This window comes from Nothobranchius furzeri, chromosome 7, assembly GCF_043380555.1.
Source record: "Nothobranchius furzeri strain GRZ-AD chromosome 7, NfurGRZ-RIMD1, whole genome shotgun sequence".
Lineage (NCBI taxonomy): Eukaryota > Metazoa > Chordata > Actinopteri > Cyprinodontiformes > Nothobranchiidae > Nothobranchius > Nothobranchius furzeri.
This window is the reverse complement of record NC_091747.1, coordinates 64,592,029-64,615,943: the sequence shown is the minus strand read 5'-3', so window position 1 is coordinate 64,615,943 and position 23,915 is coordinate 64,592,029. Positions and strand designations below refer to the sequence as shown.

General features: G+C 48.4%; 1 protein-coding gene across 1 annotated transcript in view; it reads right to left on the bottom strand.

The window, feature by feature from the left end:
- Positions 1–23,915, bottom strand: part of kmt2ca (lysine (K)-specific methyltransferase 2Ca) — a 99,654-nt gene that overhangs the window by 71,784 nt on the left and 3,955 nt on the right. Inside the window, exons 2-12 of the mRNA XM_054736189.2 lie at positions 17,203–17,421; positions 14,926–15,005; positions 14,152–14,692; positions 12,008–12,187; positions 11,902–11,924; positions 11,690–11,779; positions 11,510–11,619; positions 11,280–11,430; positions 11,036–11,207; positions 10,584–10,698; positions 10,351–10,514 (exon numbers count right to left, since the gene is read on the bottom strand). Coding sequence (XP_054592164.2) covers positions 10,351–10,514; positions 10,584–10,698; positions 11,036–11,207; positions 11,280–11,430; positions 11,510–11,619; positions 11,690–11,779; positions 11,902–11,924; positions 12,008–12,187; positions 14,152–14,692; positions 14,926–15,005; positions 17,203–17,420 — 1,844 coding nt within the window. The 5' untranslated portion in view covers position 17,421. The remainder of the gene's footprint in view (positions 1–10,350; positions 10,515–10,583; positions 10,699–11,035; positions 11,208–11,279; positions 11,431–11,509; positions 11,620–11,689; positions 11,780–11,901; positions 11,925–12,007; positions 12,188–14,151; positions 14,693–14,925; positions 15,006–17,202; positions 17,422–23,915) is intronic.

The window sequence follows — 23,915 nt, the reverse complement described above, 5'->3', positions numbered from 1 at the left end:
ATGCAGCCAATCAGATGGGTCCGTTCACGTAATACGCCCGCCCCCGACGTAGACCCTTTTGGAAAGCAACACCCGAACAGAGTTTGCGGCGCCGTTCCCTTGTTCGTCATGCTGGCTCAGAGCAACGAACGCACTTTGTGCTGATGTTTCTGGATTCAGCGCTGCTTTCAAACGTGAACGTGAGTCCGCTCGGTGTCGTTAAGCAGCTGATAATAACCGGGCTGACTCCGACACGTGCCGGTGAACCAACCCACCATCATGTCGCTAGTGTTCCACCGGCTGGTGTCGTTAGCCCAGGCTCCGGTTAGCTTCCAGCTAAAAGGCTACAGCACTCTCCTCCCAGTCCCACCCTGCTAAAGAGGGCCTGGAAAAGTTCCCCCACACATCAAAGTGATTTTTCATTTATGAGCTTTTATAACCTTGTTAATCAGGATAGTTGATTTGCTGCTGCACATAAACTGTCAGTCAGAAGCTCTGCTAGCCGGTTATCTTAAGAGGAGCTAGTTCAATTTGTTAGCTTGTTATCAGAATCATAGTTGCAGTTTCATCATCTGAGCTGCATTTTAAGATCTAGGTAAACTTGTTCAATTTGGGGTTAAAAACAAACGTTTTCACATATTTTCCATGTAGTTTTTTGCCAGTTCCTCTTCTGAAAGGTAGACAATTGTTTTTCTCTTTCCCTCAGAAAATCTTAATATTCTCCTAGTTTGGCCCAGCACAGTTCACTTCCCAGTTACAGCAACAGCCTTATATCATAACCACATAAGTGGAGAAAATGTTCAGTAGCAATGAGAGGATTTGCTGTTGCATTTAAGTGATGTTAACTATTATTTAACATTTAAACTATTTATTCTAAAAACCCTGGTATGGGATGTTTTTCTGTATTTGGAGCATCAGAAAAAGTTTTATGGTGGAGGTGATGTTTTAAAGTCACTGAGAAACTGCATGCATGCAGTTTGTTGTTTTGCTGCTAATACAGTAGCAGGTGCAGCTGCTAATACAGTAGCAGGTCCAGCTGCTAATACAGTAGCAGGTCCAGCTGCTAATACAGTAGCAGGTCCAGCTGCTAATACAGTAGCGGGTGCAGCTGCTAATACAGTAGCGGGTGCAGCTGCTAATACAGTAGCAGGTGCAGCTGCTAATACAGTAGCAGGTGCAGCTGCTAATACAGTAGCGGGTGCAGCTGCTAATACAGTAGCGGGTGCAGCTGCTAATACAGTAGCGGGTGCAGCTGCTAATACAGTAGCGGGTGCAGCTGCTAATACAGTAGCGGGTGCAGCTGCTAATACAGTAGCGGGTGCAGCTGCTAATACAGTAGCGGGTGCAGCTGCTAATACAGTAGCGGGTGCAGCTGCTAATACAGTAGCAGGTGCAGCTGCTAATACAGTAGCGGGTGCAGCTGCTAATACAGTAGCGGGTGCAGCTGCTAATACAGTAGCGGGTGCAGCTGCTAATACAGTAGCGGGTGCAGCTGCTAATACAGTAGCGGGTGCAGCTGCTAATACAGTAGCAGGTGCAGCTGCTAATACAGTAGCAGGTGCAGCTGCTAATACAGTAGCAGGTGCAGCTGCTAATACAGTAGCGGGTGCAGCTGCTAATGCAGTAGCAGGTGCAGCTGCTAATACAGTAGCGGGTGCAGCTGCTAATACAGTAGCGGGTGCAGCTGCTAATACAGTAGCGGGTGCAGCTGCTAATACAGTAGCGGGTGCAGCTGCTAATACGGTAGCGGGTGCAGCTGCTAATACAGTAGCAGGTGCAGCTGCTAATACAGTAGCGGGTGCAGCTGCTAATGCAGTAGCAGGTGCAGCTGATAATACGGTAGCAGGTGCAGCCGCTAATACAGTAGCAGGTGCAGCTGCTAATACAGTAGCAGGTGCAGCTGCTAATACAGCAGCAGGTGCGGCTGCTAATACAGCAGCAGGTGCGGCTGCTAATACAGTAGCGGGTGCAGCTGCTAATACAGTAGCAGGTCCAGCTGCTGATACAGTAGCGGGTGCAGCTGCTAATACAGTAGCAGGTCCAGCTGCTGATACAGTAGCAGGTGCAGCTGCTAATACAGTAGCAGGTCCAGCTGCTGATACAGTAGCGGGTGCAGCTGCTAACACAGTAGCAGGTCCAGCTGCAGATACAGTAGCGGGTGCAGCTGCTAATACAGTAGCAAGTGTAGCTGCTAATACAGTAGCAGGTCCAGCTGCTGATACAGTAGCGGGTGCAGCTGCTAATACAGTAGCAGGTCCAGCTGCTAATACAGTAGCAGGTGCAGCTGCTAATACAGTAGCGGGTGCAGCTGCTAATACAGTAGCAGGTGCAGCTGCTAATACAGTAGCAGGTGCAGCTGCTAATACAGTAGCGGGTGCAGCTGCTAATGCAGTAGCAGGTGCAGCTGATAATACGGTAGCAGGTGCAGCTGCTAATACAGTAGCAGGTGCAGCTGCTAATACAGTAGCAGGTGCAGCTGCTAATACAGTAGCAGGTGCAGCTGATAATACGGTAGCAGGTGCAGCTGCTAATACAGTAGCAGGTGCAGCTGCTAATACAGTAGCAGGTGCAGCTGCTAATACAGTAGCAGGTGCAGCTGCTAATACAGTAGCGGGTGCAGCTGCTAATACAGTAGCAGGTGCAGCTGCATATGTTTGCAATAAAAATGTTATGTTGTAATGGAATTCATGCATTAGTTTTTGTTTGCTTTGAACCCAGAGCAGACGTCACACGCCAGACGACATCAACACTGCATACTTTAGTATTTGTTCATTTATCGTGAGTAATATCAATTTCGCAATATTAAGCACTGTTATCGAATATCGCAGGTTTTCCTAATATCGTGCAGTCCTAGTTTTGATGGTGTTTGGTAACTGTAAACTTTTCATTCGACCATAAACCAAAACATCCGAGGTATAAAACTATGCCCACGTCATCTCTAACGCCAGTTCAAAGCATTCCAGAGAAGTTGTCGGAGTGGCCAATCCGTAACTTTCCTCTTTAACCGAAAGAACCAACGACAAGCTGGAAAATTCGTTTTTGTTCCAACTGCTGCAACAGTTCCTTTCAGAATAAAAGCTGAATCATCAAGACCCAGGCTCGGGTCTCACTAGACGCCAACAAATTGTTGCGACCAGGAAGTATCTCACAGAGTGGTCTGGTCGGCAACCGCTGCTTTTCCTACCGGCTCGGTTCCAGAGAAGGTCAAGCTAGACCTCGACATTCCTGATCTAAAGGGGACTTCCTGAAGGGTATGTAGACTGGCAAATGGCGTTGAATGTGTTTATGAACCTCCTAACCAAAGCTTAATGCGAAGGCATCACCTTCAGTTCTCATCAGAACTAATCGCAGCTTCGGATTTGCTGGTTCAACATCACACGTCATCCATTCACCGTCTCATCCTGCTTAGTTACACCATACATTTAGTGTTAAAGTCAGTCTAGTTTAATTTGCTAGTAATAAAATTCTTAACTTTTAAACTTGACTCTCTCTCTTCTGTTGTCTCTGAGTGAATATGAAGCTGTTATCTAATCCCTGCATTAAAAAGTTCCAATCTTCTGGTTTAAATAACCTCACAGATCCATAAGGTGGATATCATATTTCCTATGGAATCCTACGCCTTATGGCTCATTAAAAAACATGTAATTTAAATCATTACACTGACGATACTCAGTTATATTTATCCATTAACCCTGATGAACCTAATCGGTTAGTTAGATTACAGAGTTGTGTTGAAGACATAAAAAATTGGATGGCTCAAAACTTTTTGCTTTTAAATCAAGACAAGACTGAACTTTTCAACTTTGGACCTGAAATTCAGAAAAGGAAACTGCTTAGTCAATCACCTGACCTCGTCGTCGTCGTCTTCCTCCGCTTATCCGGGTCGCGGGGGCAGCATCCCAACTAGGGAGCTCCAGACCGTCCTCTCCCCGGCCACCTCCACCAGTTCCTCCGGCAGGACCCCAAGGTGTTCCCGGACCAGATTGGAGATGTAACCTCTCCAACGTGTCCTGGGTCGACCCGGGGGCCTCCTGCCGGCAGGACATGCCCGAAACACCTCCCCGGGGAGGCATCCAGGAGGCATCCTGACCAGATGCCCAAACCACCTCAACTGACTCCTTTCGATCCAGAGGAGCAGCGGTTCTACTCCGAGTCCCTCCCGAATGTCCGAGCTCCTCACCATATCTCTAAGGCTGAGCCCGGCCACCCTACGGAGGAAACTCATTTCGGCCGCTTGTATCCGCGATCTCGTTCTTTCGGTCATTACCCAAAGCTCATGACCATAGGTGAGGATTGGGACGTAGATCGACCGGTAAATCGAGAGCCCGGCTTTCTGGCTCAGCTCCCTCTTCACCACGACAGATCGGCTCAGCGTCCGCATCACGGCAGACGCCGAACTAATCCGCCTGTCGATCTCCCGATCCCTCCTACCCTCACTCGTGAACAAGACCCCGAGATACTTAAACTCCTCCACTTGAGGTAGGACCTCTCCCCCGACCCGGAGTTGGCAAACCACCCTTTTCCGGTCGAGAACCATGGTCTCAGATTTGGAGGTGCTGATCCTCATCTCAGCTGCTTCATAATCGGCCGCGAACCTACCCAGCAAGAGCTGAAGGTCAGAGCTGGATGAAGCTAGGAGGACCACATCATCCGCAAAAAGCAGAGACGAGATTCTCCTGCCACCAAACTCGACACACTCCACACCACGGCTGCGTCTAGAAATTCTGTCCATAAAAGTAATGAACAGAACCGGTGACAAAGGGCAGCCCTGGCGGAGTCCAACCCTCACCGGGAACAGGTCCGACTTACTACCGGCTATGCGGACCAAACTCATGCTCCTCTGGTAAAGGGACTGAATGGCCCTTAACAGAAAGCCACCCACCCCATACTCCTGGAGCGTCCCCCACAGGGTGCCCCTGGGGACACGGTCATAAGCCTTCTCCAAATCCACAAAACACATGTGGATTGGTTTGGCAAACTCCCATGCCCCCTCCATCACCCTTGCAAGGGTATAGAGCTGGTCCACAGTTCCACGGCCAGGACGAAAACCACATTGCTCCTCCTCAATCTGAGATTGAACTATCGATCGGACCCTCCTCTCCAGTACCTTGGAGTAGACCTTTCCAGGGAGGCTGAGGAGTGCGATCCCCCTATAGTTGGAACACACCCTCAGGTCACCCTTCTTAAAGATGGGGACCACCACCCCGGTCTGCCACTCCCTAGGAACTGCCCCCGATGACCATGCAGTGTTGTAGAGACGTGTCAACCATGACAGCCCTACAACATCCATGGCCTTGAGATACCCAGGACGAACCTCATCTGCCCCCGGGGCTCCGCCGTTGTGTAGTTGTTTTACTACCTCAGCAACTTCTGCCCCCGAGATTGGACAGTCCATCCCCAGGTCTCCCGGCTCTACCGGAGGAATGCGTGTAGGTGGGATTGAGGAGCTCCTCAAAGTATTCCTTCCACCGTCCGACTATAGCCCCAGTTGACGTCAGCAGCTCCCCATCCCCACTGTAAACAGTGTGAGCGAGTTGCTTACCTGACCTGAATGGCATAAAGTTAGTCTCCGAGAATAAAGTAAGGAACCTTGGTGTTATCTTTGACCAGGACATGTCATTCAAATCCCAGGTTAAACAGGTTTGTAGTATTTCCTTTTTCCACCTTCGGAATATTGCTAAGATTAGAAGCATCCTTTCCAGGAGTGATGCTGAAAAACTAGTTCATGCATTTATTACATCAAGACTGGATTACTGTAATTCCTTACTCTCAGGAAGTCCACAGAATGTAGTTAAAAGTCTTCAGCTTGTCCAAAATGCTGCAGCTAGAGTTCTGATGAGAATTAAAAAGAGAGATCATATCTCTCCTGTCTTAGCTTCCCTACATTGGCTACCTGTTAAATTCAGAATAGATTTTAAGATCCTTCTTCTCACATATAAAGCTCTTAATAATCAAGCTCCATCATACATCAGTAATCTGATTGTTCCATATGTTCCTAACCGAGCACTTCGCTCTCAGGCTGCAGGTCTACTGGTGGTTCCCAGAATATCTAAAATTAGGATGAGAGGCAGATCTTTTAGTTATCAGGCTCCTCTCCTGTGGAACCAGCTCCCAGCTTTAGTCCGTGAGGCAGACACTTTGTCTACTTTTAAGAATAGGCTTAAAACATTTTATTTGATAGGGTCTATGGTTAAAATCTGATGTTAGCCTAAATCTGGACAAGTGGGAGAGTAGATGGAGGTGGAGTGTACAGTCGGTAAAGACGGCTCTCCCTTGCCCTGCCTCCAACATGCCTCCATCTAAATAGGATAGATCATCCAGAGTTATCTCTGTAGTTATGCTGCTATAGGCTTAGACTGCTGGAGGACACACTGACCACTTTTCACACTCTACTACTTTATTCTACTATCTGCTCTTTAACTGTATTATTTCCTGCTATTTCAGCTGTTAACTTTATTTTCTCTCTAAGTGTTTTTCTCCCCAGAAGAAGCTACAACGATGTTCTGCTGAGCTGTGGTGGCCTCATGGAGGGGGCCATCGTCTAGCACAGTGGTTCACAAACTTATTTAGAAGCGCACCCCCTTCTATGTCCCGACCATGTTGACGCACCCCCCAGCCCCACATCAGGGCATGGATATATATATATATATATATATATATATATATATATATATATATATATATATACATATATATATAGCCATTATTACCCGTTTCCCACAGTAAAGAAAACACCGCAGCAGCCGCGGCGTTGTGGGCGGGGCCTACCCTCAGACAGCAGAGCGCTGCTCACAACAGGTGACAGCAGCCAGTACCGGTCGCTCGTGTACGTAAAAGCTATCTTTCATAAGAAGATAATCAATAAAACGATTTATATAAAGTGGATCCAGAAGTTGTAGCCCGTCTCTGCTACAATATTTAGATATTTTTCACCCTGTTGGTGGTTTTACTGAGCAGGTGCCACTTTTGTCACACGTTTCTTTTTAAAACATGTTTAGACTGTTCAGAATACAAATCCAGGCTCTGTCACGTTTGATTGTTGTAATTAAACTTTGTAGGTGGGGAAGGTCAGAAAAGGATCCGATCATTTTGTTTTTCCCTCAATTACAGTGACGGAGATACCGGCGCAGTGCGCCTGGCTCTGGTGGTAATCAAGTTAAATTACATCTATTTTCACAAGAAAACAGAACAGTTAAAAGCAGGGCTTGTGTTGACCGGACAGTTCCCGTGTTTGACCGTTTATTTTGACGGAGAAAGAATAGAAAGAATTACCCCGACGCATGCAGACGAACTGACATTTTATTCTACGCACATCGCAGACGTAGCTAAATCACCCAAGAACAGATTCCCATCTGAACATCTGAGCTGGACACTGCTCAGCGCAGCTCGCTGTTAGCGTGCACTACATAAGGTCCACAGCGAGCTGAAGATGTGGAGAGGGGCTTGGAGCGCGTCGCAGAACCAGAGCGCATGCGGGAAGGTTCCTCCCACTGAAGTGAGAGTTTTCCACACCCTGTCGCTCAGAGAGACTTGTCACTTAGAAAATGTTCCCTGATGATGAAACTTTGGCTGAATAGCGCTTGTTCCTGTCTCCAATGTGCGACACATCCAGGAGCCGCCTGAGGAGAATCCCAGAATCTCACATCCTCGTCAGCTCAGGAAGCGCCTATGATTACATACAAGCGTGACGCGTCAACCCGGTCTCACAGTAAGACCGGGTTGGACCTGTTCAGGTTTACGCAGACAATCTTTACATTTAGAATTGACTTATAGACATAAAATTAATGCAGTAAAATATAAAGCATTTTATTTAAATATCCATTCATTATTTTACAAGCACAGAGAGCAGCATCAGATGGATGGAAGAGCCGCATGCAGCTCCAGAGCCGCAGGTTGCCGACCCCTGAGCTAGGGTATGTGCGGAGGACACACACACGCACACACACACATACACAAGCAAAATATACTTGTTTTCAATTACATTTTCTTAGGCCCACTCACAAATGAGTTTCTGGCTGCGCTAATGGTGACTTTTGACAGACTTCTCTGAGCTCCGCAGCCATTACACTTTTCACCTCGCGCACCCCCTAGCGGCAGCTCGCGCGCACCACACTTTGGGAATCCCTGGTCTAACACACTGCTGCTAACCACTAAAACATTCTCCCTCTCCTGATAATAACATTTTACTCTCTTTGACGTTGGATGTGCTACTACTAGTTTACCCGTTTAATTATAGATTCACTAGGATAAATACAATAAAGTTTATCTCTCACCTAATAGAATATTTACTAAGAAATCACAATGTAACCATAGAAACACTACTTGGTGTGTGTGTGTGTGTGTGTGCGTGCGTGCGTGCGTGCGTGCGTGCGTGCGTGTGTGTGTGTGTGTGTGTGTGTGTGTGTGTGTGTGTGTGTGTGTGTGTGTGTGTGTCTGCTCTGTCTTCTCGATCCCCAGTGAGTCGTGGAGGATGGCTGCTTATACTGAGCCAGGATTCTCTGGAGGTTTCTTCCTGTTAAAAGGGAGTTTTCCTCTCCACTGTCGCTGCATGCTTGCTTAGTATGAGGGTTGCTGTATAGTCACTGGCACTAGTCAGTGACTCGATGCAATTTGCTGGGTTCCTTATATAGGAAACATTATTTCTGATTGGCTTAATGAACTGACCTGTACTGGAATGTTTATTATGTGAAGTGCCTTGAGACGACTCTTGTCGTGATTTGGCGCTTTATAAATAAACTTGAATGAATAGACATTTCATCAAGGGAAGGAAAAAGCATTTGGGCACAAACTACGCGATAACTTAAGAGTTAATGACGTGTTTTGACCCGCTCCAGACTAGTGAATTTCAAGGCAACAGCAGTGGTGATGTTCACATGTCCTCTCAGGTTAATATTGCAGGTAAATAATCAACTAACCCCGCCTATCTTGTTAGCATCATTGGTCGTGTATTTACACCTCCACACTAGCAGACTGCAGCTACAAAGGTCTGACCTGTGGTGAGATTTTTCCCACTCTGCAAAAGCTGCAGCAACACGGCACCGAACGACCGAGATGACTGCCTTCACAGGGAGCATAAAGGAGAACATTTGGAAAGAACTGATTATTTATCATAAATAAACAGACAGTAATAATGAAGGCTGTGTGCTATTAGTCTTTGGCCATCTATTGAACTACTCTGGAACTGATAAGGAATTGGATCGATTGAATGGACAATGCCGTTGATATTGATAAAACCGTATCATTCCCACCCCTACATTACAAAGCAAAAGACTGAATTCAGCTGCCAACCAAATGAGATCACAACACTAGTGGAACGACTAAAATAACGAATTAAACACAATCCTAAAAAAGTAAAACATGTGAGCAGTAGGGGCGGCATGACTTAATTTTTTTTAAAGTCGGCAGTCAAGTAATGAAAATCGAGTCGACTTTGACTAGTCGATGATGACGTCATACACCTGAAGTGTGTTGGTTCGTTGGAGTTTTTGACAATTAAAATTGCGTCCACAGTTTCTAAGTTAAACATCTCTTAACAACGGTAGTTTCTGCTTCAGCCCCCCCCCTCCCCCCGCTTCGCCCCCCCCCCTCCTCCCCCCCCCGCTTCGGCCCTCCCCCCCCCCCCCCCTGCTTCAGCCCACTCCCCCCTCCCCCTGCTTCGGCCCTCTCCCCCTCCCCCTGCTTCAGCCCCCTCCCCCCGCTTCGGCCCTCTCCCCCCTCCCCCTGCTTCAGCCCTCTCCCCCCCTCCCCCTGCTTCAGCCCCCTCCCCCTGCTTCGGCCCTCTCCCCCCTCCCCCTGCTTCGGCCCTCTCCCCCCTCCCCCTGCTTCAGCCCTCTCCCCCCCCTCCCCCTGCTTCGGCCCTCTCCCCCCTCCCCCTGCTTCAGCCCTCTCCCCCCCCTCCCCCTGCTTCGGCCCTCTCCCCCCTCCCCCTGCTTCAGCCCTCTCCCCCCCCTCCCCCTGCTTCGGCCCTCTCCCCCCTCCCCCTGCTTCGGCCCTCTCCCCCCTCCCCCTGCTTCAGCCCTCTCCCCCTCTCCCCCCTCCCCCTGCGCAGCGGCCGCAAACTCACTGATGCGCCTGCAGCCTCTCAGAGTTCCTGCTGCTCTAAACATTAAAATAATTATTTCATTTTCTGTTCCTCACTTCTGATTACCTTCAATGGTGTCTGTTTGTTGCAACCAGCAGGTACAAAACTTAACTTGTTTTTATTTGACTATTTTTCTGTCCTGCCTGTTTATTATCTTCCTGCATCTCCTCTCAGTCCTAAAGAGAAACTGCTACCTGGGTTCATATATATTCACACAGGTAGGCCCACAAGGTGATCAGCCACTGAGCACCACCACAAAAATGACCCAAAAGAACCAAGAGCCTTCTTACCTAAAGCAGGTGGTGCAGGTCAGACACTCCTCCAGCGTGCAAAGGTCGGGGGTCTGGCCACAGAAAGGGCAAGGCAGGGCCGGGTCACATGACTCACACAGAAACGGATGATTGGCCCACTGGCCTGATGACGTCACACCACAGCGGTGACAGACTCTGCAGTTCTGGGGAAGAGGGGTCAGTTCGTATCTGAACAGCTGCTGTGGTGGTGGGTGGGGGGGTGCTTCTCTCACCTTGCACGTCCAGCTGCTGCTTGGAACTGGCTCCAGAGGTGGTGTGAGACAGTGTGTGTGGTACGACTTGTCACAGCGCTCACACACCAGCAGCACGGCCTCATCATCCCGTAGCCTGAAACACACACCTGCAGGTTCAGAACTCCTGCAGTTCCACGTGTCAGAAACCGACCGGGTCATTCCCGAGGACCAGAACATTTCTCCCACATGTCCCTAAAGCCACTTGTTTGGTTCCAGTGGGCAACTGGTACTTCAGTTTTATCACAGGCCTCCAGGAGCATCACCTGATGCACTCACTCAGGTCTGTCTGACCAGGGGGCAAACCACTGTTCCTCCTGCTGAGGTCACTTCAGAATGAACAGGAAGTCTCGACATCCTTGCTGTGACAGACAGCTGTGTGTGTGTGTGTGTGTGTGTGTGTGTGTGTGTGTGTGTGTGTGTGTGTGTGTTACCTGCAGCTGCAACACACTCGACACTTGGGGCACTGCCAACCGGCCCGACTCAGGGAAGAGAGGGTCCGAGGGGGGTCCAGGCAGCTGCCATGATAATGGTTGCCACAGCAACAGCACATAATCAAGTTGATGGGCTCAGCGATGTCCGCACACAACACACACTCCAGTGAGCCTGCACACACACACGAGAGGTTTGTGTGTTTCCACAGCAACATGGGATGATATCACAAGGCGTGGCCTGTACCTGTGTGTGCGTGTTTAGTACACAGTGTGTGCCTCTGGTTCCAGTCCTGATTAGCACCTGCAGCAGCAGCACAAGGGAAGTGGTAGCTCCGCCCACAACCTGCCTCCCGGCAACGCAGTGATGCTCCAAGCTGACGACAAAACGCACACACCTGCAGCGGTGTAAGAGAAGGCAGGGTTTAGAGGAGGTGATGCTCTCACATACCAGGGCTTGCTGGCCCAGAGCCTCACCTGAGTGCTTCCTGCATCAATGGCTTTGTCCACATAAAGCAGGGACTGGCCCTCGCCTTGGCGGACGCCCTCTGACCAGGCAGCACACTGCAGGTGAGCGCAACACTGACCTGAACACACAAAACATGAGGTTACACACACACGCACACACACAGGAGGAGCAGGAGCATCAGAAGGTACCTGTGGGGTCGAAGAGTGATTGGACGCTGATGTCATGAGGAAGGCCAATGGGTCCGAGCTGCTTTGTGAACTCTGAGGAAGACTCAGCCTCTGAAACACAACAGAAATGTCACACACACACACACACACACACACACACACACACACACACACACACACACACACACACACACACACACACACACACACACACACACACACACACAACTCACCACACTGTTCAGGACTGCTGCACCTGTAAACAAACATCAGCTGATCATTCACATATCTTCTTCTGGGGGTATCAAGACTATGTCAACAGGAAGTGGGATCACTCACGTGGGTGGGGCCTGGTTACCATGGTAACAGTGGTCGTGACAGTCATTGTCTTGGTCAGAGGAGGTGCGGCGGTTTAGTATGTGGAGCGGGATGTAGCCCGGCGTTGGGCCGAACACCACCAAGCGGCCCAGACCCAGAGCTGGCTCGTTGCCACGGTAACAGAAGGCACACTGCTTCAGTCTACAAGAAAACAGGTGAGGTGTCAGGTGATCAAAAACAGACCCACCTGAGCAGGTGACAGCCTGATCCCATTACCCCTCTGCTCACTGGCAACAATGTCATCTGTTACTATGGCAACAGTTTCTGACTGGTGTGTTCTTCCAGTGTTTCCCTTACACAGGCATAGCCGTGGCGGCCCACCACGGCTGAAATCCCAGCACCACGCCTGCAAGATCCTGTTTTATACATTTATTTTATTTGATTTATTTTTTTGCGCTGTTTCCCGAAGAAGCAGCGGGAACTACTCTGTTGTTGCTTGTGATCGCGGGCAGCAAGGAGGGGAGGCAGGGCAGGGTGGTTACAGCTAGGGATGAGCTGGTGTCGGTGCAGGATCGGCTCGGGGTCCTTCGACTGCCGATGATGTCAGAGTAGTTAATTGAGTGAACATGAAGCTTACGGAAGTGATGTTACCACGTTATGATTTTGATTGGTCAGAACAAATTAGCGGTTGTAGTCCTGTAGTCCAAAAATCAACACTTTTTGTAGAAAATATGTTTGAATTTCTAAAGGAAATGTAAAATATAAGCAAATGATAAACGGTGACCCTCAGAAGCTCTTGATGTTGATGAAATGGGGCAAAATTAAATATAAGAACTTTATTGAAAGACACTAAGCAACATTTAGAGTCAAAGAATGTGTTTAGATAACAACTAAGGGAATATACAGACGAACTCCACATGAACACAAACAGATGTGGCTTCACATATAAGAACTGTTCTATTGTTGTCAGTCCCATGTTGGTTTTATGCAGTTTCACATTCTTTACAAAACAAAGATAATATGGTGTTTTATTAACTAATTACAATTATAAAGGAAACATTTAGGTGTTAACAAACAAGAATTTATTAACTAAACTGCTGATGTCTTTCCTAAACGTGTGTGTGAAAGCCGAGTAGAGTTGCAGTAATGCCACGTCAACGGCAGTCGAAGGACCCCGAGCCGATCCTGCACCGACACCGGATACTCATTTCAGACGAGTATCCGGTACGGATAAAGCATTTTTGACGAATACGAGCATGAAACGAGTAAAAGTCGTAAACATCTGTAATCGTGCTGAAGGAAAATCCTCATTGGGTAACTGACTGTCTTCACGCTCTGTGATTGGCCAGTCACATAGAGTGCCCGCCCCTCCCTACACACAAAAATCTGCTCCGGCCCACGCGCGCACACGCACACGCACACACACACACACAAAGAGCCCTGCACGGGCCTAGAATCTGAGCCCCAGCCCAACCCGGTCCGAAAAGGTTTTCAGGATTCTCTGGCCCGACCCGAGCCTGACTTTTTTTAACCTTTCATAATGTTTTGGCGTGATAGGACGCTCCGCGTTCTACTTACCTGTGGGAAACGTTCTGCAGTAAAAGAAAAGACAGAAAAACAGCATCAGTGCAGCTTTTTTCTAACAGAGCGTGTTTTTGGAGCGGCAGATGAAATTTACGAACACTATATTAATTAGATGTGTTTGTAAAATGAATCTGCCGCTCTGAGAAAGTGCTCTCCGTTAGAAACAAAGCAGCGATGAATGCTGTAATTTTTAACTGCAGAGCGAATTTATTCACAGAAAAATAGAAACGCTGCCGTTTTCATGAGGATAAACGAACGTTTCTGACATCAGAGTGGACGTAACACGGCGTATTAGAACAGGGGCACGTGTTTCAGTCAGCAGTTAGAGAATTCCTTTATGTCGGCGCGTTTATAAACCACACACACCTTAACTGAGCTAACGGTGTGTGAGAAGCAGGCAGGTGCTGCTGCGTTCAAGTGTTTCAGTTTTTTTAATGAATTCAATTAAAAATAAAGGCGCCCGGCCCGGCCCGTGTCCGAGGTAATTACACAGTTGTTGGCCCGAAGCCCGGCCCGTGGGCCGACCCGACCCGAGGGCCTAGGGCTCCAGTGCAGGGCTCTAACACACACACACCTCTCACCGTTTTTTTGTGAGTCCCAGGCTGGGTGTGGGGGATCCCCCAGACTCCTCCGATGGGGACCGCTGGAACAGGGGGGACAGCGAGTCATCATCGTCCTCCAGTCGTAGACAGGGGGACACTGGAGGACTGGAATGGAGACTTGATGTTGGAATCTGCTCCGTTGGACGAGCTCCTGCCCCCTTGGTCTCCATAACAACACTGCTGACGCTGCAGCCCACCTCCATAATGGTGAGGTTGAGACTGGGACGGTCCTCCTCTGCTGGGTCAGGCTCTGGCCTGAGGTCCAGTGAGGGCGACGTGGGTAAGACCTCAGGGGTGGGGTCTGGGGGTAGGGCAGCAGGAGCAGGACTGGTTTTGTCCTCCTCAGAACCAGCAGCTGGTTCTGGGCTGTCCTCTGGGACTGCAGGTTCAGGATCCGGATCTGGGTCAGGCTGCAGAACGAGCCGGTCCTGGCTGCTCTCAGGGACCAGATCAGGGCCCGTTTGTGGCTTTGTCCTGGGGGTGGACCGGCGGCGTCCAGCTGCCTTCGTGTCCTTTGGCCCTGCAGGAAAACACAAACCAGAACCTGAGGTCCCACTGGTCTTCTGTGATAGAACGTTACAGTGAACAGCACTGAAGTGCCTTGCCCAAGGACACGATGACAGAGACAGAGTGGGCGGAGCATGACCCTACACCCGCAGCCCCTAACACAATGCTGCTCATGTCCTGAGCTGGAACGTGAAGTCCAACTGAAAACAGGTGCGTCACTGTGGGTGGAGCTTGTTTCATACACACCTGTGTTTTGGGGCCGGCTCTTCTCCGAGGCACCTGTGCTCTCTTCATCCTTTACCTGCACTCCTCCACGGCTCCGCCCCCTGCAGGAACATATAGGGGTTACTGTTGGGTTATGGTTGGAGCTTCTAGTTCTGCTGTGGGACTAAAGCCCGAGCCATCCAGAACCCTCAGTCGCAATCAAAGTCAGGTTCTGGAGAACATCAGAAGAACGTCACCAAACAGAACCGTTCTTCAGATCAGAACCTCAGATCCTCATCTGTGCCCCAGACAAGCTGGTTCCCAAAGTCAGAGACTCTCTTGGTCAGCTTGCTTCTCACACCAAACCTTCTGTCAGGAATCTTGGTGTGACCTTTGACCCAGCTCTCACCCTGGATTCTCATGTCAGTTCTCTTGTTCACTCTTCCTTCTTCCATCTCAGGAACGTTGCTAAGCTGAGTCCCGTTCTGTCCCGCTCTGAACTTGAGACAGTTCTCCACACCTTCATCTCCTCACGCTTAGACTACTGTAACTCTCTTTTCACGTGTCTGAGCAGAACCTCCCTGAACCGTCTACAGGTGGTTCAGAACGCCTGTGCTCGGCTTCTGACCAAGTCCTCCAAACACACCCACATCACCCCGCTTCTCCTCCAGCTTCACTGGCTGCCAGTCACCTTCAGGGTTCATTTCAAGATCCTGGTTCTGGTCTATAGGGCCTTACATGGACAAGCACCATCTTACATTGGTGATCTTCTTAGTCCCTACACCCCCAGCAGGTCCCTGAGGTCTAGGGCTGTCGCGGTAACCGCAAAAATGAAATATCGCAATATGAAGAAGCCCACCGCGCTGCATCATGGGCCACCGCGATTACTGAACTTGGTTCAACTCAATGATGCATGTTGAGAAGGATGGCTGCACTGGTATCAAAACGAAACGTTACTTCGCTCCTGTGGGAGCGCTTTGGTTTTCAGTACGTCAGCTGCTGCGCAGCCAGAGTCCTTGGCCGAGACAGAGCTGCCACCAGCGGCAAAAATAAATAAATAAATGCTCGGAGACCTGCTGAAGTCCCGGACAAGCACTGCTTCTGCAACCGTCCCAAAGAGAGTTTGAGCCGAGCTGGAGCTCACTCGCTACCTGCAGGAGGAATGCATCCACCCTAAAGAACCCCCCTGACACGGTGGAGCAACAACCAGGAGAGATTCCCTTTACTCGCACGCAGGTACGTGTGCGTTAGTGCAACGAGCGCACCATCCGAGAGGGTTTTCAGTGTTGCTGGAAATGTTGCCTCCCCTCTCAGATCCTCTCTCAAACCGTATATGGTTAACATGCTGGTTTTGCTTGTGGGTAACACGGACGTGACCGAGCTATAAATCACCGTCATTCGTGTGTGTGAAAGTGAAAGTGAAATGATAGCGCGCCCGGTACATGTAATTTTTTATGCTTAATTTTAAACAACTAAACAAAATGGGGACTTGTTTCTTATTTGTTAGATGCTGCAGCCAAATTTGCATTTAAAAGTTTAACCTTCTCCTGAATTTTGTTGTTTTTAAGTTCAGTCGGACGCCGACTGTCGGACAAACAAACGTTACTGCGATCTGTGTTGTTACTGCCCTTTGATCTGCATTCAGTAAAGTGTTATTAAAGAAGGCACGGCAATTTTTAACCTTTTTTAAATGTGTAAACATTATGTTTAGATAGTACTGCAATAATATCGCACACCGCAATATTAAGCCACCCTGAATCACCGCAGGGGGAATTCCTCAACCGCGACAGCCCTACTGAGGTCCAGTGACCAAAGCCTACTGGTTGTGCAGCACCAGGCTAAAGGTCAAAGGTGACAGATCATCTGCTGCTGTGGCCCCCAGACTCTGGACCTCTCTCCCCCTGAGCCTGAGATCAGTGGACTCAGTGGTCTCCTTTAAACTCACCTGTTCTGGTTTGGTGGGACCTTCATCACCCTCTCCTCGTCTGCTCTTGTTGCGCCTTTCCCAGGATCCACTCGTTTCCCTCTTTCTCCCTTTTCTTACATTTTTAATCACTATTTTTATATTTCCTCATTTTAAACATTTTTTAAAAACTTTTTGACATTTTAAATTTAAAAGCGCCTCGTGGTTTCCATCTTGATGAAAGATGGTTTCCTGTCTGTTTCCTGAAAGGGACGAACAGGCGCTACACCTTTCAACAGAGACCGACTTCTCAGTTCTGAACCGTCTGACCCGGTTCTTCTGGGTCCTGACAGACAAGCAGATCATGTATGTACACAGAGATACCGGACGCTCTGCACAAGTCACATGACACTTACTTCTTCCTGGCTTTGGAAGGTGGGGGAAGAGGGGGAGGAGGACTGGGAGGAGCAAAGCGATCATTGCTTCCATCTTTCCGTGGCCTCCCGCGGGGTCGCCTCTCGGAGGCGGGGACTGCAGCTGCAGCTTTAGCCAGCTGGGCGTTACGTCCTGCCCGAGTGACAGGAGGGGGCGGTCCTCTGTCCCAAGGCTCCGCAGACTGAGGCTCAGATGGCATTCTGGGTAATAAAAGACACATCAAAGACTGATTAGTCTGTAGAAAGTTTGTAGAAACATTCCTAAAATCCTTCCCTCCAAAAAATCTAGAACCTTTGTACGAACGGTCAAAATCACGGTTCATGAGACACGCTCGTTCCTCCGCACTCGTCTGATGACGAGTCCCACCTGTGCTACCCAGGTGCTCGTGTCCCTTCTCAGTCATCTACAAACAGAATCGCCCTCATTTAACCATATTTGGTCGTGCTGCATCCTGAGCTCGTGAGTGGGTTCCTGCGTTCTACCCAGAAAACAGAAAACGTTGTGAGGAGGAGACGCTGGCTGCTGAAGCTCAGAAGAACCAAACGAGTGTCGGAGGTGATGAACACGGTCGGGACAGAGGAGAGCTTCCTGTCAGGAATAAAGAAAAACTTGTCTGAGTGCAGCCTCTCGCTGTCATTCAGTCTGGTTACCGTGGCAACGCGTGTGTGTGATGGGGAGCAGAGGAGGTTCTGGGGGTTCTCCTGGTCATACAACAGAACATGGACCAGAATCGGATCTGTCGCTCCACAACGATCCCACTTCCCAGCATGGCTCCAGACGGATCTGCCGTCAGCGCTCACGGAGACGCGTTTCCTCCTGAGCAGCTCCGGCAGGTCCTTCATAAGAACATAGAAAGGTTCTTTTATCTAATGCGTCTGAGGCAGAAGCACGAGGAGTTTCACGAGGACACAAATATAACGGAAGAAAATAAAATTTACATCAACGATTAAGAACGTCACAAAAGCAGGAAGAGATAAAATGTGATTACAACATTCCCGAAAGCCAGATTCCCGTTGTTTAGCCCCGGTCATGTGACTCAGCTGTTTATCCACCATGATATCTATTCACTGGGTCAAATAATTAGTGGATGAGGAACATGAAGACTGAGACCTTCGGTGTTCCTGTGGTTCCCCGTCCTACCACTAGATGTTCCTCCACATGGTCTGGAGTTTCTGATGTTTAGGAGCATTTCCACACACACACACACGTGTGTGTAGGTCTAACACACACGTCTGTGTGTGAGCACGGCTGGCACATGAGGACCAGGAGAGGGAGGAGTCACAGACACCAGTCAACCTGCAGTTTTCTCACAAAGGAAACTTTACCAAATTAGAATAATTAACCTCAAATGTTTACTTTGTGAGGAGCCTGGAGATGCCTTTTGTTGGGATTTGGTGCAATATAAATAACTGATCATGGTGTCTCCTAGGGCTGGGGGTAAACGATTATTTTATCGAATAGTCGACTATTCTAATGACTATTTAGACAATTAATCTAATGATTATTTTTCTATTGCACAGTTAATAAAAACCAAAAAATATCTAATAAATTCCTCAAAAAAGTGATAAATTGTTACTGTAAGAGAATAAACACTACAGGCCTTCCATTTTGTATAACACTGCTTGTATTGTGTTGGTTGGTTGGTTATGTTCTGGTGACGTGTAGAACTTGGGAGTGTAGGCTGCTGCCTGAGAGGTGGTTGGAGACGGAGTGTCTCCATGCTGCTTTGATTTGGTCACTTATGAGCGTGAGGCGAGTGGTCTTACGACCCTTCCTGGGGAGTTTGGCTCGTGTGCAAAAAGGAAGGGACAATAACGGGATTTAAAAGTTAAAATGATGATCAGGTTTATTTACAACCAGGGTCTGAAATTAACACTCGCCACTCGCCAAATGCGAGTAAATTGCTCCATTTGGCGAGTAAACTTTTGAGCTCTACCTGCCACCTGGCGAGTAAATGTTTGCACCAAATTAGTTATGTTTATCAGTCATCTTCCACGGATGTCTGATACTCCTCCCGCCTGCATGCAACGTACACAAACGAACGCGAAACGTGAACGCCGCATCCAGCGTCATTTCCACCTATCCCATTCAATCAGTTTATCAAGTTAGCCGTTAGCTTCGTGTTAAAACTAGCGGTGAAATGTGGCGGTTTTTAACTGGAGTCAGCCAGCCTTCCAAAAGAAAACTCGTCGAACTGGAAGAAAAACCACCAGGACCAGTGGCAACCAGAAGATTTTGTGAAAAGTGGCGAACCGGAGACGGCGGAGTCGTGAGACAATGGCTACATTATGATGGCCGCGCAGATGTGTCATGAGATTTGAAGCGTTGCTGCCTTTCACAGACACTTTTTCTGCTCGTGCTGCAAACAGGATAGCCGTCTTCTATCAACTGTCCCTCGGCATTCTTCAGATATCCAAGAGATGTCCGTACTTCCCACTTTGTCTTCTTTGAGGGATAATAAATGTCCTGAGCGCTGCCGTCTCCTCCTTTGGCCATTATTTCAGCTTTAGCTTCAAGAAAGTTTTGGTTGTAAACAACAAAGTGCGCATGTGCCGCCGGCAACTTCTAGCAGATGATACGGTGGCTGGTAAGGGTCACCGCGCCTACACCGCAGCCACGGTAATCCACCGAGATAATATATATATATTTTTAAAAACAAGACGGTTATTATTATTGTCAACTTTTTTTACCGGGGTTTACCGCTACACCGGTCACCGTGACAACCCTAGCCCTGACACACTTCCAGATATTCTCATGGTGCAGCTGTGTTCTCCAGAGATCAAGAACTATGACCCAAATGAGGCTGTAATGCTTTGGCACAAAGACGGTGTCAGAAGCAGGAGGCCAGACTTCATGGACAGAGAAAACAAGGAGTCTGACTAGATTTCAATGAAAGAGTTCATAAAAACATCTCTAAAAATAAATAAATAAATAGTAAAAATGACAAAAGAGTTTTTTTCCTTATTAATTGATGTTTTAATTATTTTGTCACTCTGTTTGGAATCAACATAATATAGAATTACATGCTTTAGGTAGATCTAAATCATTTAGACTTTTGGCCGGTAAAAAATATGCTTGGCCGGTAGATTTTCATCATCTACCGGCCAACTTGGCCGGTGAGTAAAAAATTTAATTTCGGACCCTGTTTACAACTACAAAAAAACATAAATATTTCCATCCACAGGTTGGGAATAATAAAACTAATTCTGTCTGTGGGGAATTAAAACAAAAGTACAAATAACTAGGGATGTCCCACTGGGCAAAGATTACTGGGTTCTGGACCAAAATAAGGATCTACAAAGGTCCAAACTCTAAACTGGGCGGTTAAACCAAACTCAAGGTGATATTTTAAACTAAACTGAAAACCCACAACACTCTAAATGTAATAAAAGGGAGATCTGCACCACAAAAAAGATGAACTCTAAACTAAAACGTAACAGCTTATCCAAACGCAAGAAGCTGTTAGCGAAAATGCTAACAGTAGCTTTACCAACGTTAAGTTCAAGTTACCAAGTTTAAATAAACCAAAAACACCCAGCAGCAAACAGACCAGCACGGAGGAGAGACTGCTACCACCAAAACAGCTCTCCTCATGTCTGAAAGAAGCTCCTTTATGAAGGGAGAAGCGCTCCCGGTGATTTTCTACATCTGCAGTAGAGACGGAGCAGTGCATCTGACCCCGGAAGTTGTTGTCCGTTGCCGGGAGACGAAGGCGGGAAAACAGGAAAAGAATCTAGTATTTGGCGGAGATGTTAGTGAAGGCGGAGAAGAAGGCGAACTAGAGGAAAAACAGGCAGATTCCTCCTCTATTTACAAATGTCGACAAATTTTTTAGAATCCAGCCGTCGACGTTATCGACGCTTCGCTACAGCTCTAGTGTCTCCTCCAGGACCCTAGAACCCCCTTAAACATCATGGTGTCTCCTCCAGGACCCTAGAACCCCCTTAAACATCATGGTGTCTCCTCCTAAACCCTAGAACCCCCTTAAACATGGTGTCTCCTCCGGGACCCTAGAACCCCCTTAAACATCATGGTGTCTCCTCCTAAACCCTAGAACCCCCTTAAACATCATGGTGTCTCCTCCAGGACCCTAGAACCCCCTTAAACATGGTGTCTCCTCCGGGACACTAGAACCCCCTTAAACATGGTGTCTCCTCCGGGACACTAGAACCCCCTTAAACATCATGGTGTCTCCTCCTAAACCCTAGAACCCCCTTAAACATCATGGTGTCTCCTCCGGGACCCTAGAACCCCCTTAAACATCATGGTGTCTCCTCCGGGACCCTAGAACCCCCTTAAACATCATGGTGTCTCCTACTAAACCCTAGAACCCCCTTAAAAATGGTGTCTCCTCCGGGACACTAGAACCTCCTTAAACATCATGGTGTCTCCTACTAAACCCTAGAACCTCCTTAAACATGGTGTCTCCTCCTAAACCCTAGAACCTCCTTAAACATCGTGGTGTCTCCTCCTAAACCCTAGAACCCCCTTAAACATCATGGTGTCTCCTCCTAAACCCTAGAACCCCCTTAAACATCATGGTGTCTCCTCCTAAACCCTATAACCCCCTTAAACATCATGGTGTCTCCTCCGGGACCCTAGAACCTCCTTAAACATCATGGTCTCTCCTACTAAACCCTAGAACCTCCTTAAACATCGTGGTGTCTCCTCCGGGACCCTAGAACCTCCTTAAACATCATGGTGTCTCCTCCTAAACCCTAGAACCCCCTTAAACATCATGGTGTCTCCTCCTAAACCCTAGAACCTCCTTAAACATCATGGTCTCTCCTACTAAACCCTAGAACCTCCTTAAACATCGTGGTGTCTCCTCCGGGACCCTAGAACCTCCTTAAACATCATGGTGTCTCCTCCGGGACCCTAGAACCTCCTTAAACATCATGGTGTCTCCTCCTAAACCCTAGAACCCCCTTAAACATCATGGTGTCTCCTCCTAAACCCTAGAACCCCCTTAAACATCATGGTGTCTCCTCCGGGACCCTAGAACCCCCTTAAACATCATGGTGTCTCCTCCGGGACCCTAGAACCCCCTTAAACATCATGGTGTCTCCTACTAAACCCTAGAACCCCCTTAAAAATGGTGTCTCCTCCGGGACACTAGAACCTCCTTAAACATCATGGTGTCTCCTACTAAACCCTAGAACCTCCTTAAACATGGTGTCTCCTCCTAAACCCTAGAACCTCCTTAAACATCGTGGTGTCTCCTCCTAAACCCTAGAACCCCCTTAAACATCATGGTGTCTCCTCCTAAACCCTAGAACCCCCTTAAACATCATGGTGTCTCCTCCTAAACCCTATAACCCCCTTAAACATCATGGTGTCTCCTCCGGGACCCTAGAACCTCCTTAAACATCATGGTCTCTCCTACTAAACCCTAGAACCTCCTTAAACATCGTGGTGTCTCCTCCGGGACCCTAGAACCTCCTTAAACATCATGGTGTCTCCTCCTAAACCCTAGAACCCCCTTAAACATCATGGTGTCTCCTCCTAAACCCTAGAACCTCCTTAAACATCATGGTCTCTCCTACTAAACCCTAGAACCTCCTTAAACATCGTGGTGTCTCCTCCGGGACCCTAGAACCTCCTTAAACATCATGGTGTCTCCTCCGGGACCCTAGAACCTCCTTAAACATCATGGTGTCTCCTCCTAAACCCTAGAACCCCCTTAAACATCATGGTGTCTCCTCCTAAACCCTAGAACCTCCTTAAACATCGTGGTGTCTCCTCCGGGACCCTAGAACCCCCTTAAACATCATGGTGTCTCCTCCTAAACCCTAGAACCCCCTTAAACATCATGGTGTCTCCTCTGGGACCCTAGAACCCCCTTAAACATCATGGTGTCTCCTCCTAAACCCTAGAACCCCCTTAAACATCATGGTGTCTCCTCCTAAACCCTAGAACCTCCTTAAACATCGTGGTGTCTCCTCCGGGACCCTAGAACCCCCTTAAACATCATGGTGTCTCCTCCTAAACCCTAGAACCTCCTTAAACATCATGGTGTCTCCTCTGGGACCCTAGAACCCCCTTAAACATCATGGTGTCTCCTCCTAAACCCTAGAACCTCCTTAAACATCGTGGTCTCTCCTACTAAACCCTAGAACCTCCTTAAACATGGTGTCTCCTCCTAAACACTAGAACCTCCTTAAACATCGTGGTGTCTCCTCCGGGACCCTAGAACCTCCTTAAACATCGTGGTGTCTCCTCCGGGACCCTAGAACCTCCTTAAACATCATGGTGTCTCCTCCGGGACCCTAGAACCTCCTTAAACATCATGGTTTCTCCTCCTAAACCCTAGAACCTTCTTAAATATGGTTTCTCCTCCTAAACCCTAGAACCCCCTTAAACATCATGGTGTCTCCTCCTAAACCCTAGAACCCCCTTAAACATCATGGTGTCTCCTCCTAAACCCTAGAACCTCCTTAAACATGGTGTCTCCTCCGGGACACTAGAACCTCCTTAAACATCATGGTGTCTCCTACTAAACCCTAGAACCTCCTTAAACATGGTGTCTCCTACTAAACCCTAGAACCTCCTTAAACATGGTGTCTCCTCCTAAACCCTAGAACCCACTTAAACATCATGGTGTCTCCTCCTAAACGCTAGAAGTTCCTTAAACATCATGGTGTCTCATTCTAAACCCTAGAACCTCCTTAAACATTGTGGTGTCTCCTCCGGG